At 39.5% G+C, this 25,472-nt stretch overlaps 1 protein-coding gene across 1 annotated transcript in view; it reads left to right on the top strand.

Annotated features, from left to right (window-relative positions):
• The window catches only part of spon1a (spondin 1a), a 37,202-nt gene that overhangs the window by 10,760 nt on the left and 970 nt on the right, over window positions 1-25,472 (top strand). The window contains exons 6-15 of the mRNA XM_040163694.2: window positions 2,027-2,175; window positions 15,783-15,847; window positions 19,974-20,175; window positions 21,756-21,896; window positions 22,677-22,752; window positions 22,861-23,043; window positions 23,961-24,131; window positions 24,233-24,400; window positions 24,709-24,873; window positions 25,152-25,418. Coding sequence (XP_040019628.2) covers window positions 2,027-2,175; window positions 15,783-15,847; window positions 19,974-20,175; window positions 21,756-21,896; window positions 22,677-22,752; window positions 22,861-23,043; window positions 23,961-24,131; window positions 24,233-24,400; window positions 24,709-24,873; window positions 25,152-25,418 — 1,587 coding nt within the window. The remainder of the gene's footprint in view (window positions 1-2,026; window positions 2,176-15,782; window positions 15,848-19,973; window positions 20,176-21,755; window positions 21,897-22,676; window positions 22,753-22,860; window positions 23,044-23,960; window positions 24,132-24,232; window positions 24,401-24,708; window positions 24,874-25,151; window positions 25,419-25,472) is intronic.

The following is a 25,472-nucleotide window of genomic DNA, read 5'->3' as shown; positions in this document are numbered from 1 at the left end:
CTTGCAGTCATATACCACGCTACCAGTTTTTTGAACACACTGCATATTGAGTTCTGCACAATACTATTCACTGACTCCAGTACTGTAATCACATGACGATCTGTCCTCACTTGAGTTATGATGCTATTTTCAATTGTAAAAAAATGGCTTTAAAAAGTACTACTTAGAGTAAACTCTAAGTAGTACTTTTTGCTCCCTGAGATATGCAACTAATTTGAAATCATCCTTCTACTTTTAACTCAGTCAGTCATCTTCTATAGAGCATATCCTTAGTATGTGGGTGAGCACCCATAGAGGATAGCATTATGAGCAATCATACAATTCAACTTATACACTCTTTCCAGCAAAAAACAAGGGCTTTCAGGTTTAAAATGAATCAAATCAAAGTATCGCTCAATGTGATGAACCAAAAGTCTGTCAATCAACGGAGCAATGGAGCAATCAAGGATCGTACACTGTAACAAATTGCTGTAAATTTACGGTGCATTTCTAACGGTATCTTACAGTATGCCATAATAACTGTAACATACAGTTAAATTTCCATCCCTTGCTTGTAAATTAACGGCCAATGTCATGAATAAACAGTTAAAGCTGTCAACTTACAATAATAGCAGCTACCGTAATTCAACTGCATGTTACATATATTTTATGAAGTGGTGGAAATACACATACAAGTAGAGTGAATCACAATCCATCTACATCTGTTGTAGGTTAATGTATGGAAGCCCATGTCAGCCACTGAAAAACAGGTCCCGTAAGTCATCATAATGAGATACGATTATGACTTTCAGGACATTACTATACATGCAGCTGTCACTTTTATGCAAAACGCCCATGGTTTGACATCATTTTAACTGGAGTAATTGGGGGTTAGGTGTCTTGCTAAGGAACACTTCAACTTGGCATAGGGAGCAGCCAGGATTCAAACCGCCGACCTCGCGCTGTACGGCACACCCTCCCTATCCCATGTGCCACCTTCGCTGTTGTTTCAGTGGCTGGAATGTAAAGATTATAAATATTTGTATTATTCAAAGTGTTCATTGCCTAAAAGTCATTTGAGTGTCAATCATGACCGACTGCTCCTGAACGTGAGGTCAAACGCGTAATCTCAGTTCATCCAGAACACCTGTGCAGTTCAACATCGGAGGAGTTTCTCATTGCCTCGTCTCTCCAAGTAACGTTGGTAAGTGTTATTTGCCTAGCATGATTACCATTCTCTTTCCTTACATCTTGTTGTCTTCCTCATCTTTGTAATTTTAATATTTTCCAATGACAGTGTTTCTAAATATTTTATTTTGGTTTGTTTTACAGAGACTCTGGATTAAGGACGCCAGACGTTTGCCGCGGTCATTTGAAAGTGTTCCATAACATATTGTTGCAGTTAGTTTACCTTGTTCCTAATGATTTTATGATTCATTTTTTTAATGTTGTATACATGCGGCATATTTTATGTTTTGTTCTTGGTTACAAATGCCGAACATTTTTGTCTTAAAGGCATCTAATAAACTCCAACCACTATGACCGAAATGAGTTTGGTTGTCTTTCTTTAATTTGTGGCGAATTAAATGCAAAAGTATACGATTATAAGTAAACGGTAACATTCTGGTATTTATAACACAAAAACTGTAATTGTAAGGTAACAAACTGTAATCCAATATACGACAACATACCGTATATTACGGTAGGGCACTGTAAATAAAACAGTAAGTTACTAGCGTCGACTGACAGTAAATGGCAGTTGATTCACAGTAAAATTGGTTCAAGTTTACGGTAACATACACTAATCCGTTTACGGTAACATAGTGTAAAAACCATTTACGGTATTATACCGTAAAAACTGTCAATTCTTGGCGTCTTTGCTGCCGGTAAAATACCGTTAATTTACAGTGAAATTTTTTGTGTGTAGAAGGATCATACTTGAAATTTCTAGAGCTTTGCCTCTACAGGTGGCAAAAATGATCAGCTAATTTCTGAAACAGGCCGGGCAGTCCACTTGATGAGCTACTGTTTTGTCTTTTTCCACCAGGTCGTACCAATCACTGGTCGGCGATTATTGGAGCCTCCCACTCTAAGAGCTACGTGCTGTGGGAATACGGCAGCCTTTCTAGCGATGGAGTTAAACAGATAGCTGAGCTGGGTTCCCCTGTGAAAATGGAGGAGGAGATCAGACAGAAGGTAAGATTCTCTGACGATGAATGATGCATGAAGTACAATGGAAAAAACATTCATGCACACTGAACATTTCTACAAGATATAAAGTCGAGGTATTCAACAAAAGGAAGAGTTCAGTTTTTTTGTTTTTTCTGTAAATCTTTTTCTTGTCCAAATCTAGTAAGAGGTTAGTTTGAGATGCTGGGGTGCTCACACCCGAGTTCAGCATGGCATGAATTGGTTTGACATTGTTCTCCAGATTGATTAGTGCTTTCAAGCATCTACGCCATTCTTAGCTTGACTCTACATCTACTGCGTACTGTGCACACAACCAATACACAGGCTCTGGGGGAGGAGTACGGCTGTAGGACCAGTTGGGATGCTCGAAAAAAAGTTCAGAAAGATATGTTACTTCCTGGTGTGACATGAAATGAGGTCAATAATAGATTCCCTCTAAAGGCTCACCATTCAATTGAACAGTTTATCTTTGATTAGACCGTGGGGCTGGACATGACGCTCATAATGCTCAGAAGGAGTTACAGGAAGTAGCTGATATTCCCACCATTAAGTGTTGATTAGTAATCCATTCAATTATTTTCCCCATGGGAAAATAATCCATACTTTGAATGGCTTCCATCAGCACTCACCTTAATTTTAGATATTAAGTTTTATTTTTTAAATATTTATTGCGCTTAACTCCTAAGTCTCTGTCTCCTGGGCCTGTCTTCACATTAGTATTTCCACAAACAGCTTGGCATATCTTCTCGTTTCCTCCTGTATATCCATGGCTTCCTCCTGGAATAAGAGCGGATGGTCTTGCGCGGTGCTTATTGCTGGCTAATATTAAAGACCCTAGGTCACAGGTGCACAGGGAGAGAAAAAGTGTCTCTATGCATTGCTGTCGTCTCAAAGCTAACACAGCACACAATTTTGTACTATTATTTTCTCTCAGCCTAGATCATTAGAAGCATTTCCTCTCAGCTTAAAGTGCAGGGTGAATAGGCGAGATATTAAATAATGTCAGTGTAATGAATACTTAAAATTATTTTTAACAATATAATACATTATATTAGTCATCAGTTAATTGGGATTATTTCTGCAGCACAAAGAATGAGAATGTTTCCACACAATCAATCATACATACTTGCCCACCAATCAGGGACAACCCTTTATTTTCTATAGGTTCCTCCTTCGATTGTGTATTATAACAGCAAATGTGGTTGAGTGATTGAACAAAATGATGAGACACACAACCAGCAATGATATCATCTCCAGGGGTATCTCAAGCTGTGGTTGTTGGATCTATGTGCATTTGTTGACATACAACATGATCTTACTTTAAATAGGTGATTGCGCTGAGCTGTTTGTTTTGGAGTCACGTGACATTTGGTCTCTCTGTGATTTATCGTCACAGCTCCTTTGATACCCGGAAGCTAAAACGTCTTGTATTGCCCGGAGAAATCTAATGCATGTGTATATTGTATTCACAAGTATACTTCTGCATAGCCTGGCATTGCCCTTGAGATAAGGGGGCCGGGTTATGGAGGCTCCCTCTTTTGAGCCATGCAGTGCGTAAACGCTGACATAAACAGAAAGCTGATTGTCTTTTGTGTCAGGGGGGGGGGAACATCTAGCCCTGAATGCAATATTGATATTCATAGCCGGGCACCACTCCAGCCGAGGGGTGCACTGATCAGGATGTTCATACAAAGTTTCATTTGCAGAGCCGATCAGGCATGCAAGACCTTGGAAACACGTCTACACACAAATACACAGAACAATCCTTCTCATTCTCGTGTCAATTTAGTGTGATTGCTGTATTTTATTTCTGAGATCTGCGCGCTTTCAGACTTTAGACAAGACTGTGCTGCCCCATCTGTCTTTCTGTTACTGCTCATTAGATGTGTTGTGCCCTCCCGGTCCTCTGTGAATATATTAATTCATTGAATTAACGCTTTATTAAACTACAAAACTATAGTCGTGGTAAGTGGTAGTACTTAATATGTTTGAAGAATTAATCTTTAATTTTAAACGACTTGCACTTTTAATTTGTGCATCCCATACAAACTTGGCTCTGTATTTCTGTCCTTGCTGGCGACTGGCTGGTAATAAAAATGTTATTGGATGTCAGACTTTCTCAAAAATAGCCGAGACCCACACAATCTCAGGCCCTCTGCACTGCACATAAGCAATGATGACAGCATGCCTCTCATCATATTGGTTATTAAGACTATAAGCGAAACCATTACTGCCCTTTTAATGATTCATATAATGAAATGAACAGCATAAATTAACAATGAAACGGAGGAAAAGGCATTATGATTTAATATTGCTTTCCACCAAAGATGCATATTCAATTTGTATTTTAATGAGTTAGTAAGTGTATAGCTTTAAGTCAGCGACGTTTAGTGCACGTAGTTCCGCTTGCTAAGTTACAGCATGGTGAATGGTAGATGGACTTTATTTATTTATCTATCTTCTTTTTAGTTTCTGGACCATTCAAAGCACTCAATACTACTAGTCAACATGCACACCCACACATTCATTTGCTGATTCATGGGTCATACAATGTTCTAATCTGCTGATGAGATTCTTAACTAATGCTCACTGACACACACTGATGTCACAGCCTTAAGGAGCAATTTAGGGCCCCATGCTCTGACCCAAGAACACTTCAACATGCAAAGTAAAAGAGCTGGTGAACCAACTGCGGTTTAGTAAATAACTGACAACCCCTTCTACTCAATCACTCCCAGATCTATAAAAACAGATATGCAATACTGTTTTTTGCCCTTATCAGAGCATTTGGCGGCGGTCTGGGTCTGTTGTTGATCTCCCTCCTCTCATGTACGAGGTGATTTGTTTATGCATTCAGTCATTACAGAAGCTGTGTGTGCCCCTAATGAGAAGTTTAATGAGACTCTCTCCATGGACCAGCGACCAGGGCAGAGGTCTCAGACAGAATCTCCTATTTCCGCTCGCAGCATGGGGCTTTTTTCATTATTGCACAGTGCGGACGCTAACAGAATCCTATATTATCCTGAGCTCCCCAGATGCACACAAAGACATTGCAGATAAATGAGGGGAAATACTGATCTGTGTTACTTGATATAACTCTGGTTCTTATTATATTGTCTGGCATCAGTTTCTTCCCTCACAAGAGTAAATGTGCAGATGATCCTCGTGGATCATTCAAGAGACTCCTGTCATGCTTCATGATTCCTTTTTGAAGGATAATTCTGCACAGAGAGAGACCAAACATGTTTGATAATTGGAATGCTATATACATATTCACCCAGGTCAACAAAAGCTATTTCACAATCTGCAAGGAACTTTATATCTGAATTTAGTTTGCATGATGAGCAAAATAACAAAAGGTTTTATCCAAGAAAATATCAGCTACAGTATTTTTTCATCTTGGTCCCTATGCTCCTCTTTCAGTGCACTTCACAAGGTTTGAAATGATCATTCTTAAGTTCAGTTGTGTTGAGAACAGTAAGGTCTGCCAGCTGCTAGAGGAAGCCCTGCCTCGGGTGCGTGGGTAGAGATTAATAGATATGCAGGTTATTTTGGGTCCAAGCCTCTCACTGAATAACCAGGTACGTTCCTCTTTATGTTCAGATAATTACTCAACAATTATGTTTCAAAGCACATACATCTGCATTCCACATGTGTCTTTTGGAACACACTTTTGAATGATCTCCTGTGTTAGTGTTCAAAAGTCATACATCTTATCAGGAATTGTTATGCTGGAAGAAATTCCCAAGATATGTAACTATGTAATAGATGGTGTAATCGATAAACCGTCTTCTCTACTGTCTACAATTATAGATCATTGTTTCATTTAATTGTACAAATCAACTCTGTTATAGATGAGTTTCATTCTAATCAGTGTTTAACCAACAGTATACTTCACACATTGTATTGGAATGGAGCGGTGATGTTGTTTCTTCAGTGTATTCTTGTAGTACACTTACACTCAATCCATTCCAATTATTGCACAGTTGACTCTTTCAATTTATTAAATCAACAATTACAGTAAAGTATATTTACCCACTCAAAGTGAATGCTAAGACAAAAGAATGAAGAAAAGAGCAATGATAAATGGTGCATGTGCGTCTTACTTAATATTATTTATTGCAATGTCTCATAATGAAGTGATGTTAATAATCAAGTGTTTTAGTCGGCGCTTGTGGAGAGTTTTTACACAGCGGGTAAAATATTGCAACTTGCTGCTTGTAAGCAATCGTGTCCAAGGACAAAAAAGAGTAAGATTTGGCATTTCCATTTTGAGCCCCTGAGAATTCTTTCTATTTTCTGCACATGCCTTCAATGGCACTAGGAACTGCATGAGGCAAACCGATTAGAGAAGCCTGGATGACTTGGGTTCAGTTTTTCTAGCGTCATTACGCTTTGCAATTTATTTTTCTCATCAAACAAAAGGAGATGAAACATCTCTTCACCTTGATGTCATTCAGAATTGGTCTTTCAACCAACGAATTTCATTAATTTTTTGGCCAACTAATTATCTTGTGCCCGGGTTTACTGTATAGGAGAATATATGGTGTTCCTTTCAGCATGTATGATACATCAATTACATTTTTTATTTCATCCTCTATAAAAGGGTCTAGTTCATTAACAGTCATTCAGAACATATTTGTATTGCTGTTGTATTTGAGATGAAAGGTGTTTGTGATGTAATATACTATATTACGCCGCTCTGCTGTATTCAAGTGTGCTTCAGGCAAGTGTTTTGTTGAAAGGGGTCAAGTAGTGTCGGGTTAGGGGGTGAAATGCTTTTTCAATTCACAGTTGTTCCAATTCTTTTCGCTCTTGTGCCGCTGTGTTAAAATCCTCTCTCTGCCGTGTCATAATATAATCAAATGACTATTTAATCTTTGCAAGAGGTGTAATTGTTTTTCAATTTAAATATCATTTAAACAATGTAAAATATGCTAACATGCATGAGATACACCACAAACAGAAAAAAGTTTTTTTGCTTAGTGGCTTTTTTTTCTCAAAATTCAACATTTTTAATAATATTTGTCTTCAGATATTTAGATGATCGTGTAAAATGGCAACAAAATGCTTCTCCAGCCCTCTGGACACAGCAAGGAGGCATAATATTTTAAGATGATAAGTCACACGTAAGCTACACGCTCTTTTGCTTCCTTTCTTTGTTTCTGTTATCGTTATCTCCCCATATTCCGTGCGTATCTCAGTGTGCGCATGCTGCCGCACTAAGTCGGGTTTTGCTACAGTTTGCTACCAATTAGCTTCAAAGTCTTGATCCCAACTCCGTATCCAACCTCTGCGAGTGCTGGCACACTATGCCAAACCACAGCGGGTGTGTGAGCGTGCCGAAATGCTGCTGCTCTGTGCCGTTGACCTCCATGGCCACTTTGCCCCAGCTACACAACTCCTCTGGGGCTTAACTTTCTTTTTTTTTTTTTTGGGTGTCCTCTTGGAGGTCTAGAAGCGAATAACCACGTTTAGTAGTGAGTGATTTGTTTACTTCAGCTGGCTGATTTTCCTTGGCCTGTCAAGTCAGCTTTATGAGCCAGGCAGAGATATTCCTGCATATAAAAAACCCCTAATGCCTGCCTTGCTTCCCAGCACTGTAATTACGGTTGCTGAAATCGAGCATCACAGCTGGAGGCAAGCACGTTTTGAAAGGCAGTGGTGTTGTGTTAGCCAATCTGCTTTGTGTATTCACGCATGTGTGTGTGTCTCAGTGTGCACATGCCCATAATTTGATTACGTGTGTGCGTGTTCTTCAGGTTTACAATAATGAAGAATGGAAAAATCTTCCTGCATCATAAGGTTATAATAGCTTTCCTACGCAGGTATTTCATGTATATGGTATACGCTTGATGTATGTATGGTGCTTAGTGCGGCTCAGCTTCACACACAGTCACAGAGATAAAAACTGTATCGATGTGGAATCTCAAACATCTTAGCCGGAAGCAACTTTGTTTGCGAGTAGTAACAGGCAAAGGAGAGTGGACAGGATATCGCTGCAGACCACCCTTAGTTACATTTGCCTTGTGCATCTCATTTGGCTGTCCCAGGAGTCTTCTCTGAATATGTTTCAGTTCCTAGATGTCTGAGATGACGCATGTAAGGGAAATTGAAATGTATGCCAAACATTGGGCTGTTATGAGTTGACTCTGTGTTTGTAGTCTCTACCATTTTATATCTTATCAGTCTGTTAATCCACCTCTTGGGGTCGACTTTTTTTTTGTCTATTTATTTAGAAAATGTAACTAGTAACAACATACTTGATCGGTTCACATATGCTTTTTCAAATGTAAAAGGTTCGTGTGAGTTGTAAGAAAGTTTTGTTCACCTCATTTCATTTCATCTGTTCAGCAGTCTGATTTCCTCCTCATTAACGTTCATCCTCGTTTGTTTTTTCCACTGTACAGTGCAACCCAAATAATCCCCCAAATGGATTTTGCTGTGTGAACTCAAGGTGACACAATTAGAGGTAGAAGAAAACCGGTACAAAGTTAACCGGTAAAAAGTACTGATTCTCCTGAATGAGGTTTTGGTAAAGAGAAAAGTGACTTCACTGAGTTTCTTTCAAGATCTTCATTACATCAAGGCCAGATAAAGACACTAAACACTCAATGTACATTTTTGGATCTTTTATTCATGAAGTCGGCCTTGACAAATGCGCTTCCACCAAGGGCTCTAGCCTTTATGTTGTCTTCATGTAAATGAGACCATTGCTTTGAAGCCCCACATCCACTGTAATATCATTGTGTTATTTTTGGACCTGAAGTCTGTTTTTGCTGACGTGGGTCACCAAAGAGAAAAGAATATAATAGAGCATCCAGAATACATGCGTAACCAACATTTTGTTTTTCTACTGAAAACAGTATCATCGTCAGTTAGCGTCATTAATATGAGTCGAAACTACCTTTTCAATAATAGCAAATTCTATTATCTTAAGTGTGACATCTTTCATTTCTAATGTTGCATTAATTTTACTCAAATCCATTAAACAGATCATTACTCTCTCTCTCCCCCCGATCTCTCTGCACCCACAGTAATAAACGTTGCTCCGTGGTTATGATACTTCTCTGCGTGTGAACAGCAACAAAATAAAATACAGGCGTTTCTGTTATGAGCTCGGGGGCTGCAACAGCCACTGGCCAGCTCTCCTTGTTATTATTGAAGAGTTTAGTGAGCAGTCTTAAATACTAAATTGTGTTGTCCCATTCATTTATCACCGCTGACTACAGCATATATTGCCCGTTTTGGTAAGCATTACATATTCTGTAAAGAGATCTAGATGTCTATTTGGTTTTGCATATTGTTTATCAACGTTTTTGTTTTGATTTTCCCATTTGGAGGTAATGAGGAGAGGATGCCTTTTGGGATTTTTCTTAACTAGTGCTTCAGCAAGGCTGTAAAAGACGTCTCTAATCATTCATCAGCTGGAGCTGGTAGTGTTCTGCTGGCGGTGGGAAGTGTCACGATTGTTATACAGTCTTGTGAGCGGGAATGGCCACTGACCACTTTGCAAACCAAGGATCTTAGAAAGTAAGAATGAGAGTTAGCAAAACGAAAGGAGAGTGAGAGACGTGGATGAACTGGGTCATCAGGAGGCAGTTACCTCAATTCATCTCTAATAATATCCCTCAGCCCTGGGCTCGGGTCTGCTGGAGCTGCCCGTTTTAATGGTTCGGGCTGCTTGATGAATAGTGTGGCAGGCAGCACCGAAGGCTTCCAGACTCCGCTGCGAGGCCCAGGGATTGCTGCCGAGGACAACCACGGTCAACAAATCAATTCACAGCTGTCTGGAGAAGTAGTCGCCGCTTACAAGCTCATCTGCCTTAAGCGCGGACAATTCTCTTGTCGCCACGTTTCGTCATGACCCCGGCGGAACTTTCTCCTTTTCTGTTTTGAGCGAGATTGGTTCGACTGAAGTAAATTCACATACGCAGCAAATCTGCTGCTTATTCTGCAGGGCAGGATGTGGGTATTTTCAGAGGAGATTTAATTAACACCTGAAGGCCGTGTAAGCCTTTACGCTGTGTACTGATAACTGCCAGCCTGCATCCCGTTGGAATATTCGAAGCAATATTTTAAGTTTATTAATAGTTTGGAGTATGTGCTGTGACAGACAGCTCAGATATTCCTGGGCAGAACTTTGATAACAACATCAGAGGAGTTTCTCACTCACCCAGGGAAAAGGCTTCTTTAGACCAAGCTTTGCATTGGCTCGCGGCTCTTAAATTCAACCGTACGTGTGGTCTCCTAGGTAATAGTTTGAATCCCTTTGAACGTGGAATGAGGCATTTTATCGTCTCTAGCCGGAAAAGAATCTTACTGACACACAACTAAATATGCAAAGCTAAGCAATGATGTAATGAACATATTCATATTTAGTGGGTTTGAATAGTTATGATCAGAAAATGCAAACTTTTTTAACCATCTCAAATTATATCTAAGATTTAAAGTAAAAATGATGCTCTTGAAAGAAGTTCTTTCCCCCACATTGGATTTGATTGTCCAAGCCACATAGTCTTTACCATGATATGTAAACAGTAGGTACAAAGCACATGCATAGCTTAACAGCATGGTTCTGCACTCAGGGGAAATTAACATGTATAATAATATTAACTAGGTGAAATATAATAGAGGTATTTGCATGACAATTAGTATTAATGATCTTTTTAGCATGGTGATTATACAATTATATGCTGCTGATATTCCAATGGGATGTGAAAAAAGCTCCAGCTGTGACTGATGCTTCCTGCCATTGCAAAGAGCAATAGTGTGCTGCCTCCATCATATTGTTTGCATAGTCACCGGGAGCTGAGACTACACTTTTCTTTTCCTATAATATTCACAATCGTGTGAATATTATAGGCGATTCAAAAAAAATCTCAATAGTCTTTTGTTTCTGTGTCAGACAGACTGATGAGCTACGGGGAATCATGAACACTGGATTTCAAGCTGGTCATGGTTAAAGTTTGATTTTAGGGATACTACTTACCCGGAGAGGCTAGAACAACATTTCTATAATACTCCGATTGTATGTAAAAAACCTGTAGAGTTAACCTTAGCAGAGTATGTTAGCAAAGGTACAGTATGTATACATACACACCTTTCTTTTAGATGCTACTTGAAGCTTGCAATGACCAGTGATGGTATGTTTTACATCCAAATGCTTACTCAAAACTTTTCTTCCAATTTTAACTGAGATGTTTGTGTATTTATTGGTCACGTACTTTTGGACATTATCTGTTTAATGTTTTACAACAAATAAATGTCTGTACCATAACAGGAATGCTTCATTAAGCTATTTTTAAAAGCAGCGTTGTTGATTTAAAAGTCTGGACGTTTTTAATTATTCATTCTGTCATTCTTCCGGCCTCTATTAATATTTGACCATTACAAACGTCAGTGTAGAAAGCATGCGATATATAACCATATTAACACTCTGTTAACCCTTTTCTTTATTGCAACGCTGCCAGTTTAACTTCCATTTCTTGCCTAAGAGATAAGTAGATGATGCTAAATCAAGCGCTTGTCAGGACTAGATGGAAATAATTCATGCAATATGAATCTTTGCCATCAAAAATTTGGGAGACTGTTATCTGCACTGCATGATGTTTCTTCTCTAATGGATACGTACAGTTCTGTTCTGCGTAATAGAAGCTATTGTAGAGAAGAGATTACATATTTAAGCCATAGTCACTTCCTTTCAGGACTCACAGGTGTGAAAAAAAAAACTGTCCACACCGTCTAACAAGTTAATAATCCTTATTATACTGGGAGGCTTTCGGTCAAGAATATCTTTCTTCAAATACCGTTTTGGCTAAGATAAATAATTTAAAAAACGTTGCATGGATGATGCAGGTTGAAGATAAGGAACTGATGTATTGTATGTAGTCTTGTTCAAGCCGTGGGGGGAATTCGTACGCTTCTCGGAACGGCAACAATCTTTTATACCACTAAATAATACTGCAATTAAAGTGCTTTTACTTTGCATTCTGATAAATCCCACATCCTTCACCTCTAATCACTGTTAAAAAAGGTATTGCCTGAGTAGCAACAGTCCCTGTGAGCACGAAGAATAAACACTGTATAAATTTGTCCGGGTCACAGGAGAAAAGGAAAAGACTGGAGGGTTTCTAAAGTTTTTCAGGCAAATGAGAGAACCATGAACTACTTTAGTATTACCTCACAGAAGGAATATATAAAGACTAGAACCTCAGACTTGTGACGGACTTCAACAGGGCGATGCCAGTCAGCAGGACACGCATGGCCCCATGGGATCACATAATGTAACTATGTAACTGAAGTCAAAAGCCAAATCAAATAGAAATGAAGGCCTACATTTGCAATAATGCACTAGTGAGACTGATGTAAATATCCATCACTGCCTTGGTACGCTTTCTGTGGTCATAATTACTGAACTGCACTGGCTAAGATTAAATTGAAAAAAAGGCTGACAAAAGAGAAAAACATATTTGGGTGGCAGCACAGGATGTCAATCAGTTGTATGGAACATTGCTCATACATGCGTAACCAACTAAACGTTGCTTGTTAACTTTGCAAACTTCAGTAAAATAAATTTATTAGTAACTAATGGCGGGCCGTAGAAAAACATATGAGCTGACAATACACTTCTTCTGCCCACTCTAATGAGTTCCTAAGATGTTGTCCCTTAGCCACCACCCTGAGGGATGCAACAGAATTACAGACTCACTTTTGCCTTCGTATTTAATTAGCAGAAGGAAATGACAGGCAAGAAAGAAGGGACACGATCTATTGCTAATAGGGCTCAGTAGTAGACATCCCTGTCATTAGAAACAGCCTCCCTCTGAGCAGAAGAAGCTCTACTTACACGAAGCTTAATCTTTGAAATTCGACCCCTCTCTTTGACATAAAAACGGGAGTGGACTTTTAAATAATTCCCTTTAGGGGGAATACTTTAAATGGGGATGTAATACTGTGTGATTCAGGCATGAATAAACTGAATGCAATATTTTCAAAGACAGCTAAATGGACAAAACACTTTCACAAAAATCAACTTTATAAAAGTAAAAGGCTGTGTGAAATGTTACGGCCCCCCTGAAAAGCTAAATGGGCCCTCACCAAATCCTCCTCATATTAATGAGTGTCCATACTTCCTGCCACTAAATACATTGGTACTTGCTCGCTTTTCATACTTATATGCACCATACCTACCAGTATGAACGTTTATTAAATTGAATATTTTCTATAAAATCTTCAGATAAGTGACCTTATTTAGTTAAAATTAAATAAAACATTTTTGAATATTTAAAAAATAAAATACAACTCTTGAGTTTTGGCACTGCTGCTGGTATTTAGTCCCTTCCTCACAATATTGAAGAGGTCAAAAATATGTATTCTTTATTTCAAACCAAGCTATCGCTTGGCTAATATTTAATGGTTATAATTTATTGAGATACGTACATGCACACTGCCCAGTATGCTCGGCTCAATATTTAATTAATATCAATATCAATATAATTTATCGTCCCTTAAATCATATCGTTAGTCCCAAAACAGCCAAGTCAATGCCAGTGTTGTTGCTAACACAAAACCACTGTACACACACTGCACATATAGTCTGTAAGACCAAAAACTAAACAAATGAACAAATACATCAACATACACACAATAAGGAGGATGTGTCTGTTGTGTATGTCCTTCTTGGGTACTCTTTGTCACTCTTTTAAAAGTGTCCTTTATGTTATCAGAGACACACTACTTGTTTAACTAAATGAACAGTTGCAAACGCAGTCTTACTTTCTAATTTAAAAATGCGTTCAGAGTCTTGGGATTCTCCGACAAGGTAACGATCTGTTACACCGTCGCTCAATAAGCCGATGATGTCATTGCTACCGATCATTAAACCACACAGCAAGGTTGTGTGAAGCGTCAGAAGTCAGTTTCTCATGGCAGCGTGCTTTAATATGTTTATCTCTACAGGAAGAACACAATTAGAAATCTTTGCTTCCTCTCCAGTACAACAGCAGTTTACAATATCATACATGACAAAAAAACTGCTGCATTTCAAACTGTACGCAAATCAAACTGCAACACGACCAAGTAGAGCCCATATTTTTGTAAGGGTTTCACAAATATGACAGAAACATGCAATGAAGAGATTAAGAAAGACCAGCACATTTTTTTAAGCAGATACGTAAATTAAATACATCTTCACATACAGAGAAGGTCCCTGATGATGGAAATGATAAGGAAATATAAAAATAATAGTACTAATCGGAGGGGCTAATGAGCCTCTGGCTACAGCATGCGGACTGAATACTGAAAAGTCGACAATTAATTATAAAACGTATCCATTCCATCAAAATGTCCAGGGAATTACTAAGAGGTGGGTCTCTGGTAATTAGTAGGTATCACTTTTTTAAGGTGTCGAGGAATATTTGCCAGCCCTGTTCCTCGAAAGAACTGCATTTCCAAGCTCCTTTCATTTCAACTTTAGCAAGGGAAGTTAGACAATAAAAACGTCTGTTCTGCATCACATTTAGAAATCTTTTCATTTTTTATTTGCAATCTGCAATAACTTAAGAAATTGCACCAACAAATCTTTAAAAAAAAATCTGATTTATGGTGGAGGAACTAACCAAAACACTGATCACTGTGTCAATTCACCTGATCAACCCCAAATCAGAAATAGCACCTTATCTTTTTGCATTTGTCAGCTGCACTGACTAGGATTCAATAGTGGCTAAAATGTTTACCTGAAGCTTCCCAAAGAATGCAATACTGTGTTGAATTGTTAATCCTCTGCACAAGGACAACTGATCGGTAACATCCTTGAATGTGAAACAGGATTAGTCTGTGGTGCTCATTATCTGCCTGTCAGATTTGCTGAGATGGAATTCAATAACACAGAGCAATAGACGTGTATTAGGTTAGGTGCAGGTTTACTGACATTCTTGCATAATAATAGCACATTGTGAATAGACTTACACACTTTTGTGTTGTGAAAGCAATCAACTTGCATGGAAAGTAAACACTTAATCTGTTTTGCATCGTGTTAGGAGAACATTTGTGACGTGGCTCTCGGCCGCGCTGTGGGCATTCGCCTGGAAGGCTGCAAGTTTGATTCATCCTCACACTGGCAGAATTCATTTTCACCATTATAGATTCTCATCCCAGCTCGGTATCTGAGGGTAAATACAGACTAATGTTAACACAAACCTTGCTCAACAGTTAAGAGTATTTTAGGTTTCCCTCATGGGCAAAATATAAATTGCATCCAACAGCGGTTCGACGCGATAACACAAATGCTAAACAAAACAAAACAATTTCATCCTGTACAATAATTTATTTTTTAGCATTATAATTCAATTCAAGTGTGTCCTTTGGTCTCCAAGTGTAAAGCAGATTGTAGGGTCACAGATTTCTTCGGATTGTACTCGTTTCAAATGGACCCTGCTTTGGCTCTTTTAATCACAGACCGCTGCCTTTCTCCATTAAATTGAGAAATGGAAAGAAATAGTCCAGTTATCCCTCTTTCAGTAATCACTGAGCGGGATTATTCCAGAGTGGCTCATCAGCTATTTCAATGATTAAATGATGTTGTGTACCTTATTTCTGTCCCCCCTCATCAGGGTGATGACGTCCTGACAGTCATCAAAATGAAAGCGCAGTGGCCGGCTTGGCAACCACTTAATGTGTAAGTAATACATCCTGATTATCATATTACTCACTACACATCTGCTTCTGATTGCTGCTGAGTGCTGCTGGTTCTGCAAGTTTAATCAAACATTTTACTTAACACAATTATGCACGCTCGTATTAATGCTGCTATAGAGGTTTTGTGTATCATCATGCTGTCCAAGATATTCAAGACAATAGGGAACAGAAGACCCACCATATCATAGTGTAAATAATTCAGTATCGGGTGCATTCATACTATATATATATATATATAGTCTTAATATATATACTAATGCGTGAATGAATGACGTTTTGTATTATTGTGTGATGCATATAACTATTTCAAACTTCTTAGGTCTTACACAAATGCATGAGCCTGATCAGTGTGCTCCATATATATCCACCAAGTTCAAAATTAAAGAGAGCGAACTGAAGATCAAAATGTTTGCCTTCATTGTTTGCAACACATTTTTTTTCTAAATTATTGGCAAAACAAATCTATTTCTGAATGACATCCTAATCAAACAATCTATCTTGCTTCCTTTTGGGGCGTTGAGACAAAGAATTTGAACACCTCAAGTCAAAGATGCATCTTCATCATCTTTTCAATAATCACAGATTATAGGGAAAAAAAGAAACTGGGATTCACTTTCCATTTTATGAGTTATTCTCCAACTGCCACTGATACTCTTTAGTAACAGATGTGAGAGGTTAAATGAACAAAAAAAGGATTACACTGGACAAGACGATATTTAGATCAGGAGGGATGGGTCGTACAACGTAACAGTAAAGTCCTGTTGTTTTTGTGGTTCTGTTCACTGTGATGGATTGTCCAAAGCAGTTTTCAACTCACACCAAATCACAATTAGTGTAATGATTGTCAATCTAAAAACCTTTATGAAATCCTTTCTTTTTTTTAAATAATCACCACTGGTGAACTAATTCATTCAAATTAATCAACATACACGTATATGATACCGTAGGCTCAACATGGTAAAGTTAGACCCAGAGTTTGCTGATCAGTAAAAAAATAGGTAAAAAACAGCTCAAAGGTGCGCTGCCACGAGATGCTTACAGCGTGCAGGCCATTTAATCTCTTATTCATGAGAAAAATAAAAAGCTTGTTGGCTGAGTAAGCTGAAGAGAACTTCAGTTGCAAATGCTTGTGCAGTGCGGTTTCCTCCCAAAACTCGCCGTCAGTGAGAGTTCTAAACTCCACATTAAAGACCAAAGGAATGGAAGTATTGATAGAAACTAATTCGACACTCTATGCTGAACAGGCTCCTAATTACCTGTGTTACACACGGATTGTGCATGGCACAGCAGACCCATTATGTTGGTTATGAGCAACAAAAAGAAAGGACGTTTTGCATTGATAACTACATGAAAGTGTCGTCACCATGGAAGTAGGAAAAAGTAAAGTCACATTTTTACCCAGTCAACGGGAAATGTACCCTTTTAAGTATTAAAAGGGTCCTCAGAGAGTTCATTAGCTATAATGTGCTGCATGAAAAATGCATGCATGCATATTTATGTCAAAACAGTTTTCAGAGTTGGATGAGTTTTGTTTGCGTAATTTATTTACAGTTATTCCGTGCACAAAAACATGTTTGTGCTTTTTCGGGTCTGTGCATTTCAGCATAATGAGGGAATTTTGCCGTCATTTAACGGAAAGCTTTTCTTTAAATTAGACTTAATAACCGTCAATTATAGCTTTCAATAGTCCTTGTTTTGATAAGAGAGATAGGAAGAGAGAGGCAGAGAGGGAGAACGGAAAACATGTGATAAGTGATATGAGGCTTTTGGTTAAGACTACGTGCTTCGTCTCAGGTTAGTGCCTCTTCTCAAAACAATTTAGCAATTTCATTTGGTTGTAAGAGGAAAAATAATTTTGGGAACCGAGTGCAAAGCACAAAGAATGAGGGTAGAGGTAGAGGATGACAAAGGACTGGAGCTGAAGTGGCAGCCATTATCACAGCAGTATGACTGCAGCCGTGGCAAACTGTGCTTTTCTATGTAGTCCACTAAAATTGCAATTGCTTTGGTCCCAGACTGGCTATCGACTAAGTCATTTTGTCGCTAAGAGAAACCTGCCACATTTTATCGGCCTTTCATTTCAACATCATTTTTTACACTAAAGGTGTTATATAAAATCTGATTTTATGCCATTTCTAAATGACTAATATATTCCATCTGATCTCAATCAACCCATGCAAATGTCTCAGTCGGTCCTAAAACTCTGTGATTATAAAAACCTCCACCAACCAATAAATATTATGAATATCAAGGTTTCCTGGACACGTGTCTGAGTGAGTTCTTTTTCTTGCCTAACACATGTATAATAGTGCTGTTGTAATTATTGTGCTTCTTTAAAGACAAGAGGCTTACAGAGGAGCCGACGTGCACAGGTATTGAGTGGAACAATTTATATAACATATTTTCGACTTGAGGCTGGAAGCAGCGGAACCAAGAGAAAGGGAAAGGAGTAGACCTTGGGGAAACATTTATTACATATTTGTGTGGAAAATATATCAAAATTAAATGATTATGTCAGCAAAGAAAGCATTGCTGGCCCTGACGTTCCCCCACCGGTATCCTTCCATCTTTTATCAATTAACTTTATTCTTGATTAACATAGTTGCGACTGCTACAGTAAGTCAATGATACTCAACTATCTCATTTTTGTATCCCCAGTCCAGCTGTGTTCCGCTGTAGCTATAAGCAATTAAAAATATAAACAGGTTGTCATTGTTGTGAAATATGAAGCTTTTATAAACGAAGCAGATTTTAACAAAGTAGTTTAATTGAATGTTTAAACAATGTTGTCTACATATTTTACTTATTGACAATTTACTAACATTTTTTCTATTACATTATTGACCACAATCTGGTAAAACCTCTGGTGCAGTTGCTTGTAAAGCAAAGTGAAGCTCCAATCAATCCAATTTTCAAAAATCAATGAGGCAGCACCATAACACTTTGTAGAACTCACACCTACACTCTCAGAGAACATTCTGGACTGACGAAGGGACTTTTTTTTCCCCCTAGATTGATTGATGCCTTGCTCATTTGCTATCAGACTTGCCCAGTTTCTCCTTTTCAGTCAATTGCACTTTACATTTCTTGTAGAGTCCAAGTAGCGGCCTAATAAACCTCTGACTGCAGTATTCGCTGAGCAGAAGTCCTGCAGACTGAAGTCGAATTGTGTGTTCTCAGAGGATAACGGCCCTTTTCCTCGTAGGCTTTCATTAGTCGAGTGTACAAGGGCAGAGACAGAGTTAGCTGCAGTGAAATGGAGCGTGATGACAGGTGAGAGAAAGAACACTAACAAGTTGTCCGTGTTACAAGATTCTTCCCGCTCCTAATTCGTCTTGTGTAGGGAAAATTCTTAATTAGTCCGGCTGTCAATCCTTGGTCAAGACAGACAGTCAGAGATGTGTCTCGCCTCCTGGAAGAGAGTGAATGTGCAGTGGAGCCAGACGTGGTCTGGCAGTGTGAGTCTAGACTAAATATTTGCCAGTCTTTCTTTACAGAGGCACTGGAAGTATCTTTCCGTTTCCCACTTCCATGTGAGCTTCCAAACGGTGGGAGTGAGTTCTAACACCCCGAAACACATGATCTCGGACTCTAATAAATGCAGTTTCATTAATAACAGGAGCTGTACTTTATTTCACATCATATCAATCTGAACAAACCGAGTATACTCCATTTATAATTGGAAGCAAAAACGTACGTATTCAGTCAAGATTGTGTATCTTTTGCTGCTATACTTGCGTATTTATCTGCATTAGACAGCTGATGGTCATTGGTATCGGGACACGGCCTATAATAGTGGCGACGGGGCCAAAAGCCTTGGGCATACCATACTGTTTATATTGTATAAACCTTCCCACTGTCTGACATTGCATTCAATTATTCATAGCCTCCTGTTCAGAGTCTGGTTTTGAATTGTTACCTTCCTGTTTTCGTTGCGGTATTAGTGTTAACCTGGAAACCTGTCAGTAAAAATGTCTCAACTTTCATCCGGAGCTTTTACTACCAAACTTTTTAAGCCAATTCACTCTCTCTCTCTCTCTCTCTCCCCCTTACTCACACTTGCATGCCCCCTTGAACACACACCTCATTCTCGCTCCCCTCCTCAGGCGCGCGGCCCCCTCGGCTGAGTTCTCAGTGGACCGGAGTCGTCATCTCATGTCCTTCCTCACCATGTTGGGGCCCAGCCCGGACTGGAACGTGGGTATGTCTGCTGAGGACTTGTGTACTAAGGAGTGTGGTTGGGTCCAGAAGGTCGTCCAGGACCTGATCCCCTGGGATGCAGGCACGGACACAGGGGTGACATATGAGGTCAGTGTGAAAAATAAATTGCTAATAATTTACAAAAAATGTCATCTCAGTAATTAGCTGCTAAACCAGCAATGTTTCCTCTTTCTGTTATGTGTGCTTATGGGTATTACGATGTTACGTGATTCCTTTGGTGGAGCATAACTGGTATTCATTTCAAGGTTATTTTTTGAAGGAAGCACAGAAACTTTCAAAATGCATATTTTTTTCAAAAAGATATGTTTAAAAATCTAGAAAGTGTCCTTGTACAAGCTTAGTGAAAGGTACATGTGACCCATTGCTTCTTTGTTGACTATTTTGTAAAATTGCCTTCTCAGATGTATTCAAATTTCAATTTGTTTCAATGATATTTTATTTTAAACCTTGGCGGAAAAGAAACTAACTAAGTAAAATAATCTATTATTACCTTAATACAATACATGTTCACCTGAATGTGTGACGTAACTGAGGTTTTAACCCGATAATCCCTCAACAATCACCTCAGCGATCACCTTCCTCCTCACTCTCTCAGACTCTCTCAGCTCAGTCTTCTCTTCACAATTGCGTTTTTGACCTTGACTCTTTCCAGCAACCTTTTCCCCTTCATCTGCCTGTCTGCTCACCTCCGCAATCTCTCCCTCTCCTGCCTCCTCACGTTCTGCCTGTTGCAACAGTCTAAGTGTCATCAGTCCTTCGATGGTCCATAAACAGCCATTTACACCTGCCCGTCAGCACCGATATATTAAATGCATGTGCGTGTTTTAGTAAACTCTAAAGACACGGGTGAAAACTCTGGATGATTCCTTGGAGCTCACCCATGAACCCACTAAATTTGTCTCCCGTCATCTTCCCCTTTGTCTTCTGTTTTTGTGTCTGGCTCTTTCTCTTTCACACACACATATTCTCCTTTGTACATCATGCCTGTCCCTGCTGACACGTTTGTGGCTCACACCCACTAAATTAAACTCTATTGTCTAGAAAAAAGTTCTGTTCGCACTGTTTTGTGATTTTTTTTGCAGCAACCCCCAGCTTCAGTTGGCCAATTGTCGCATGCACTATTGGACAATTCCCTAATCCTTAAACACAGAAAAACATATCACAGGAAATCATCTGTAAAACATTCAGTAAACTGAACGTGCAGAATTTGAATTGTGTACAGCTGGGATTTTCAAACTGAGTGAGATCCATTCTCTCTGCCATTACTTGTACTGTACCCTTTAATTAGCGGCCTCTCATTACCCTTCTCTCCATCTACCTCGCTCCCAAAAACACAAACAGAACTGCTGTTTTTGTTTTTCGGTTTTGGTCTCAGCGGGGGTTGAGGGACGAGCTAGTCTTCTGCTGCCAGACAGCCTCTGGCGGTGGTGCATCTATCAACCCCATGCTGGCCGTCCTCCGTCCTCTGCTGTGGACCAATAAGAGCATCACCCATATACAACACAGCTGCTTTACGACTCTATGTCCCGTGTGTGACTTGTGCTTTGTGTAACTTTGAACGACTTTGAGCTCATTGTAATTGATGGGAAACAATCGTGACCGTGTTATTTTTTTTAAAATCCCTGCTGCTTTGTATTTTTTCTTGTCTTTCTGTGTGTGTCTTTTAGTCTCCCAATAAGCCTGCTTTGTCCCCGGGCAAGATTCGTCCCCTGACCAGCCTGGATCATCCACAGAGCCCTTTCTATGACCCTGAAGGGGGACCCATCACCCCAGTGGCCAGGGTGATGGTGGAACGCATTGCCAGAAAGGTTTGTCTGTACGCACTCTTGATGCAAGTGGAGATACTTTGTCAATTCCAACGATAACTATTATAGTACAAGCATCGCATCGAGCATGAAGGTAAACGCCCAGACCGTCATTCAGTGTTAAGTGAAATGATATACAAATCAGACTTGAATTTGTTGTACTTGCATGCGTTTTAAGCAGTCAAATGTACGTGTGTTGAAAGTTGCAGACAGTAGTGGGTGGGTGTATTGGTAATTTTCCTATTTTTTTTATAAAGAATTGGTATTTTATGGCTTTATTTGATGATGAGTGTTGACAAAAAAGAGGTAATGTCTGACCCTTCATAACCATTATTCTTAAGCCAATAAAAAACACATAAAGCAGGAAGCTAAAAAGGATGATTAAAACACGTATCAGTTTAGGTGTAAGGCTGCTATTACAATTCACCTCTGAAATATACTGTTTTTATTATGCGATGGTGGTAAGATTCCAACCAGAGATGGATGAAAGGTTTGCAGTCTTTTAGTGGCATCTAGAGGCAGCTGTGGGGAGTTCTCGTGATTTCATTTGTCATCATTTAATTACAACACATGCAGACATACTCAGTCTGCATTTTAAGAATTACAAAATGTATGTACTTGTATTCAATACAATCCTTAAAAAAAAACTAATCTCAGCCGTTCATTGTTGTTATAGCGAAAACAAATCAAAGGATTTATATAAATCAAAAATCTGAATAAAACAACAAAGCACCCGAGTGCTGGTGTCCGTCCCCACATAACTGTGCCTCTGTGCATCCGCAGGGCGAACAGTGCAACATTGTGCCGGACAACGTGGACGACATTGTAGCAGATATTGCCCAGGAGGAGAAAGAGGAAGGTCTGGATCCTGCTTCCATTTCTCTCTCTCACACACACACACACATATACAATATGTAAAGTCTAGTTAACAGTGTACAGCTATTATAGCATCTTTATTCCCTTGCAGACGATACCCCCGAGACGTGTATTTACTCAAACTGGTCTCCGTGGTCTGCATGCAGTTCGGCCACTTGTGATAAGGGCAAGCGGATGAGACAGCGGATGCTAAAGGCCCAGTTGGACCTTAGTGTGCCCTGCCCCCACACCCAGGATTTTGAGCCGTGCATGGGGCCCGGATGCAGTGATGAGGGTGAGTAGCCGCGTGAAGGGTTGTAGCTGAAGATGAAAAAGAAGCACAGAAAGTAGAGCTGCTTGTCCTTTGAGCGCACGTAACACACACACACACGCTGGTGTCCTTCACCATAGCCGACTGCATAAGCGGCGCTGAGTCAATTCATTTGTAGAAAATGTTGTGTAAAATGGGTTATAATGTCTGAAATATATAATTAGTCTGGTGTTTGTACACACCCTGAAACCTAAACTGAAGGTTGGCATTTCAATCTCACAATCACCATTTCATTTCCGGTGCAGTGAAATAAGGTAAAGATCCAAATTAATAAGAAACTGTCCCTGTTCTATTGTTTAGCCTGTGCTTTACCTGCATACATTAGCTGAGATCGGATCTTATGCCCTAACCCCAGAATTATGAGATCAAAATTAGTCATTGGCTTTTAATTGATTTATTAATCAATATAACATAGTTATAATTACTTTTAAAAATGGGTTACTCTTTAAATGGCAATCATGAAAAATGTCATTATAAAAAAATATCTGTTAAGTTTCACTGATTTGCCACAAGAGCAATGGTGCTGTGTTTAAAATCACCTTTTAACTCATATATTTACTCATCTTGTCCACAGGCATTCCTGCAGAGAGGTAGACAGCACGTGTGTGTAGTAGTTACATGGGAAAAATTAAACATATACAAGGTCAGAAAATTAAAAAGAAGATTTAGCTTTAAAAAGTTCAAATGAAAACAGGTCCACAAATGTCAATAGAAATATATTGGGTGGAAAAATGTTATTAATAAAAGGGAAAAGAATATTTGAAAATTAATTAAAAATAAATAAATAATACAAAAGTTAATGAAAATAAAGTAAAAAAATCTTTGGTCAAAACATCTGGTAAATCTTACAAACATCTCCCTTTTTGTAATTTGACTCATAGATGCTTCAACCTGCATGTTATCGGAGTGGATCACCTGGTCTCCCTGTAGTCTGTCCTGCGGGATGGGCACACGTTCTCGGGAGCGTTACGTAAAGCAGTTCCCTGATGATGGTTCACTCTGCAGCTTGCCCACGGAGGAGACGGACAACTGTGTGGTCAACGAGGAATGCTGTGAGCGTTCCCTTTTTCCCTGCCACGTGTATCATTCACACTATAGATCCAATGTGACACTGTAGGTTTACTGTGCCTCGTCTTTCCCTCTCTGGCCTCAGCTTCCAGCAGCTGTCTTGTTACAGAATGGGGTGAATGGGACGTCTGCAGTGCCACTTGTGGAGTGGGCATGAAGAGGAGAGAGCGCATGGTGAAGATGCCTCCTGCAGACGGATCCATTTGCGGGGCTGAGGTGTTAGAAGTGGAGAAGTGCATGATGCCAGAATGTCGTGAGTATACTGACACCTGGTGGGCGTTTGACTCATTAAGCAACCAGGCACACGGTACAAGGTGGCTGAAGATCAGTTTACATGTATTACTGCTTCAGCAAATCTCTTAACTTTAATCGTATGAATTTTTATTTATTTCACCATTAAACTATTATCTCATAACAATAAAACTTGTGTGTGAGATTTTGTCCACTTGTCCTTCATGATTAAAACACCAAGTACTGTTTTGCTGCAGCTATTTATGATGCAATGTGATCAGTTTGAGTTCATGTCATTCAAACATGTGTGTGCCTCCTGTTCTGTTACAGACACGATCCCCTGCATGCTGACTCCATGGTCTCCATGGAGCGACTGCAGCGTGACTTGCGGAAAGGGTTCAAGGACACGACAACGCATGCTGAAGTCCCCGGTGGAGCTGGGGGAGTGCACAGAAGAGTTAGAACAGGTGGAGAAGTGCATGCTGCCTGAGTGTCGTAAGTATTTTACTTTGACGGTTACTTAAAAAACAAATTCAAGTGATTCAAATCAAAACGATGTCAGTGTTATTTTGGTGCACGGAAAATGAAAACAAAATTCGAGAATTATTAATTGAATTTAAACTGCCAAATTATGCCAATTAAACACATTTCCCTGAATATGGATTCCCATATAATCGATGACAGTACAGTACACGGAACATTGAATCAAACCCTGTCTATCTTTGTCCTTTAGTTAATAATGTACCACTCTCATGTCTATTGTGTCTCCTCAGCCATCGACTGCGTCATGTCAGAGTGGACCGAGTGGTCCGAGTGCAACAAGTCCTGTGGGAAGGGTCACACCATCCGGACACGCGTCGTAAAGCTTGAGTCTCAGTTTGGAGGAGACACGTGTCCCGAGGCCATCCAGAGGAAGAAGTGCAAAATAAGGAAGTGCAACCGAGGACAGGCGAACAGCGACGAGAAGAAACGCCGCAAGGAACAGCGTGAAAAGAGGAGGAGCAAACAGGGCGCGGCTGAGGTCGCCACGGAGCATCTGGGTTTGTATTAAGAACTCAAATGCCACACAGATAATGAAGAAAATGTGTTGAGAG

This window comes from Gasterosteus aculeatus, chromosome 12 (assembly GCF_964276395.1).
Source record: "Gasterosteus aculeatus chromosome 12, fGasAcu3.hap1.1, whole genome shotgun sequence".
Classification (NCBI taxonomy): domain Eukaryota; kingdom Metazoa; phylum Chordata; class Actinopteri; order Perciformes; family Gasterosteidae; genus Gasterosteus; species Gasterosteus aculeatus.
Note: the sequence above shows the minus strand (reverse complement) of the source record. Positions and strands in the feature narration are given on the sequence as shown.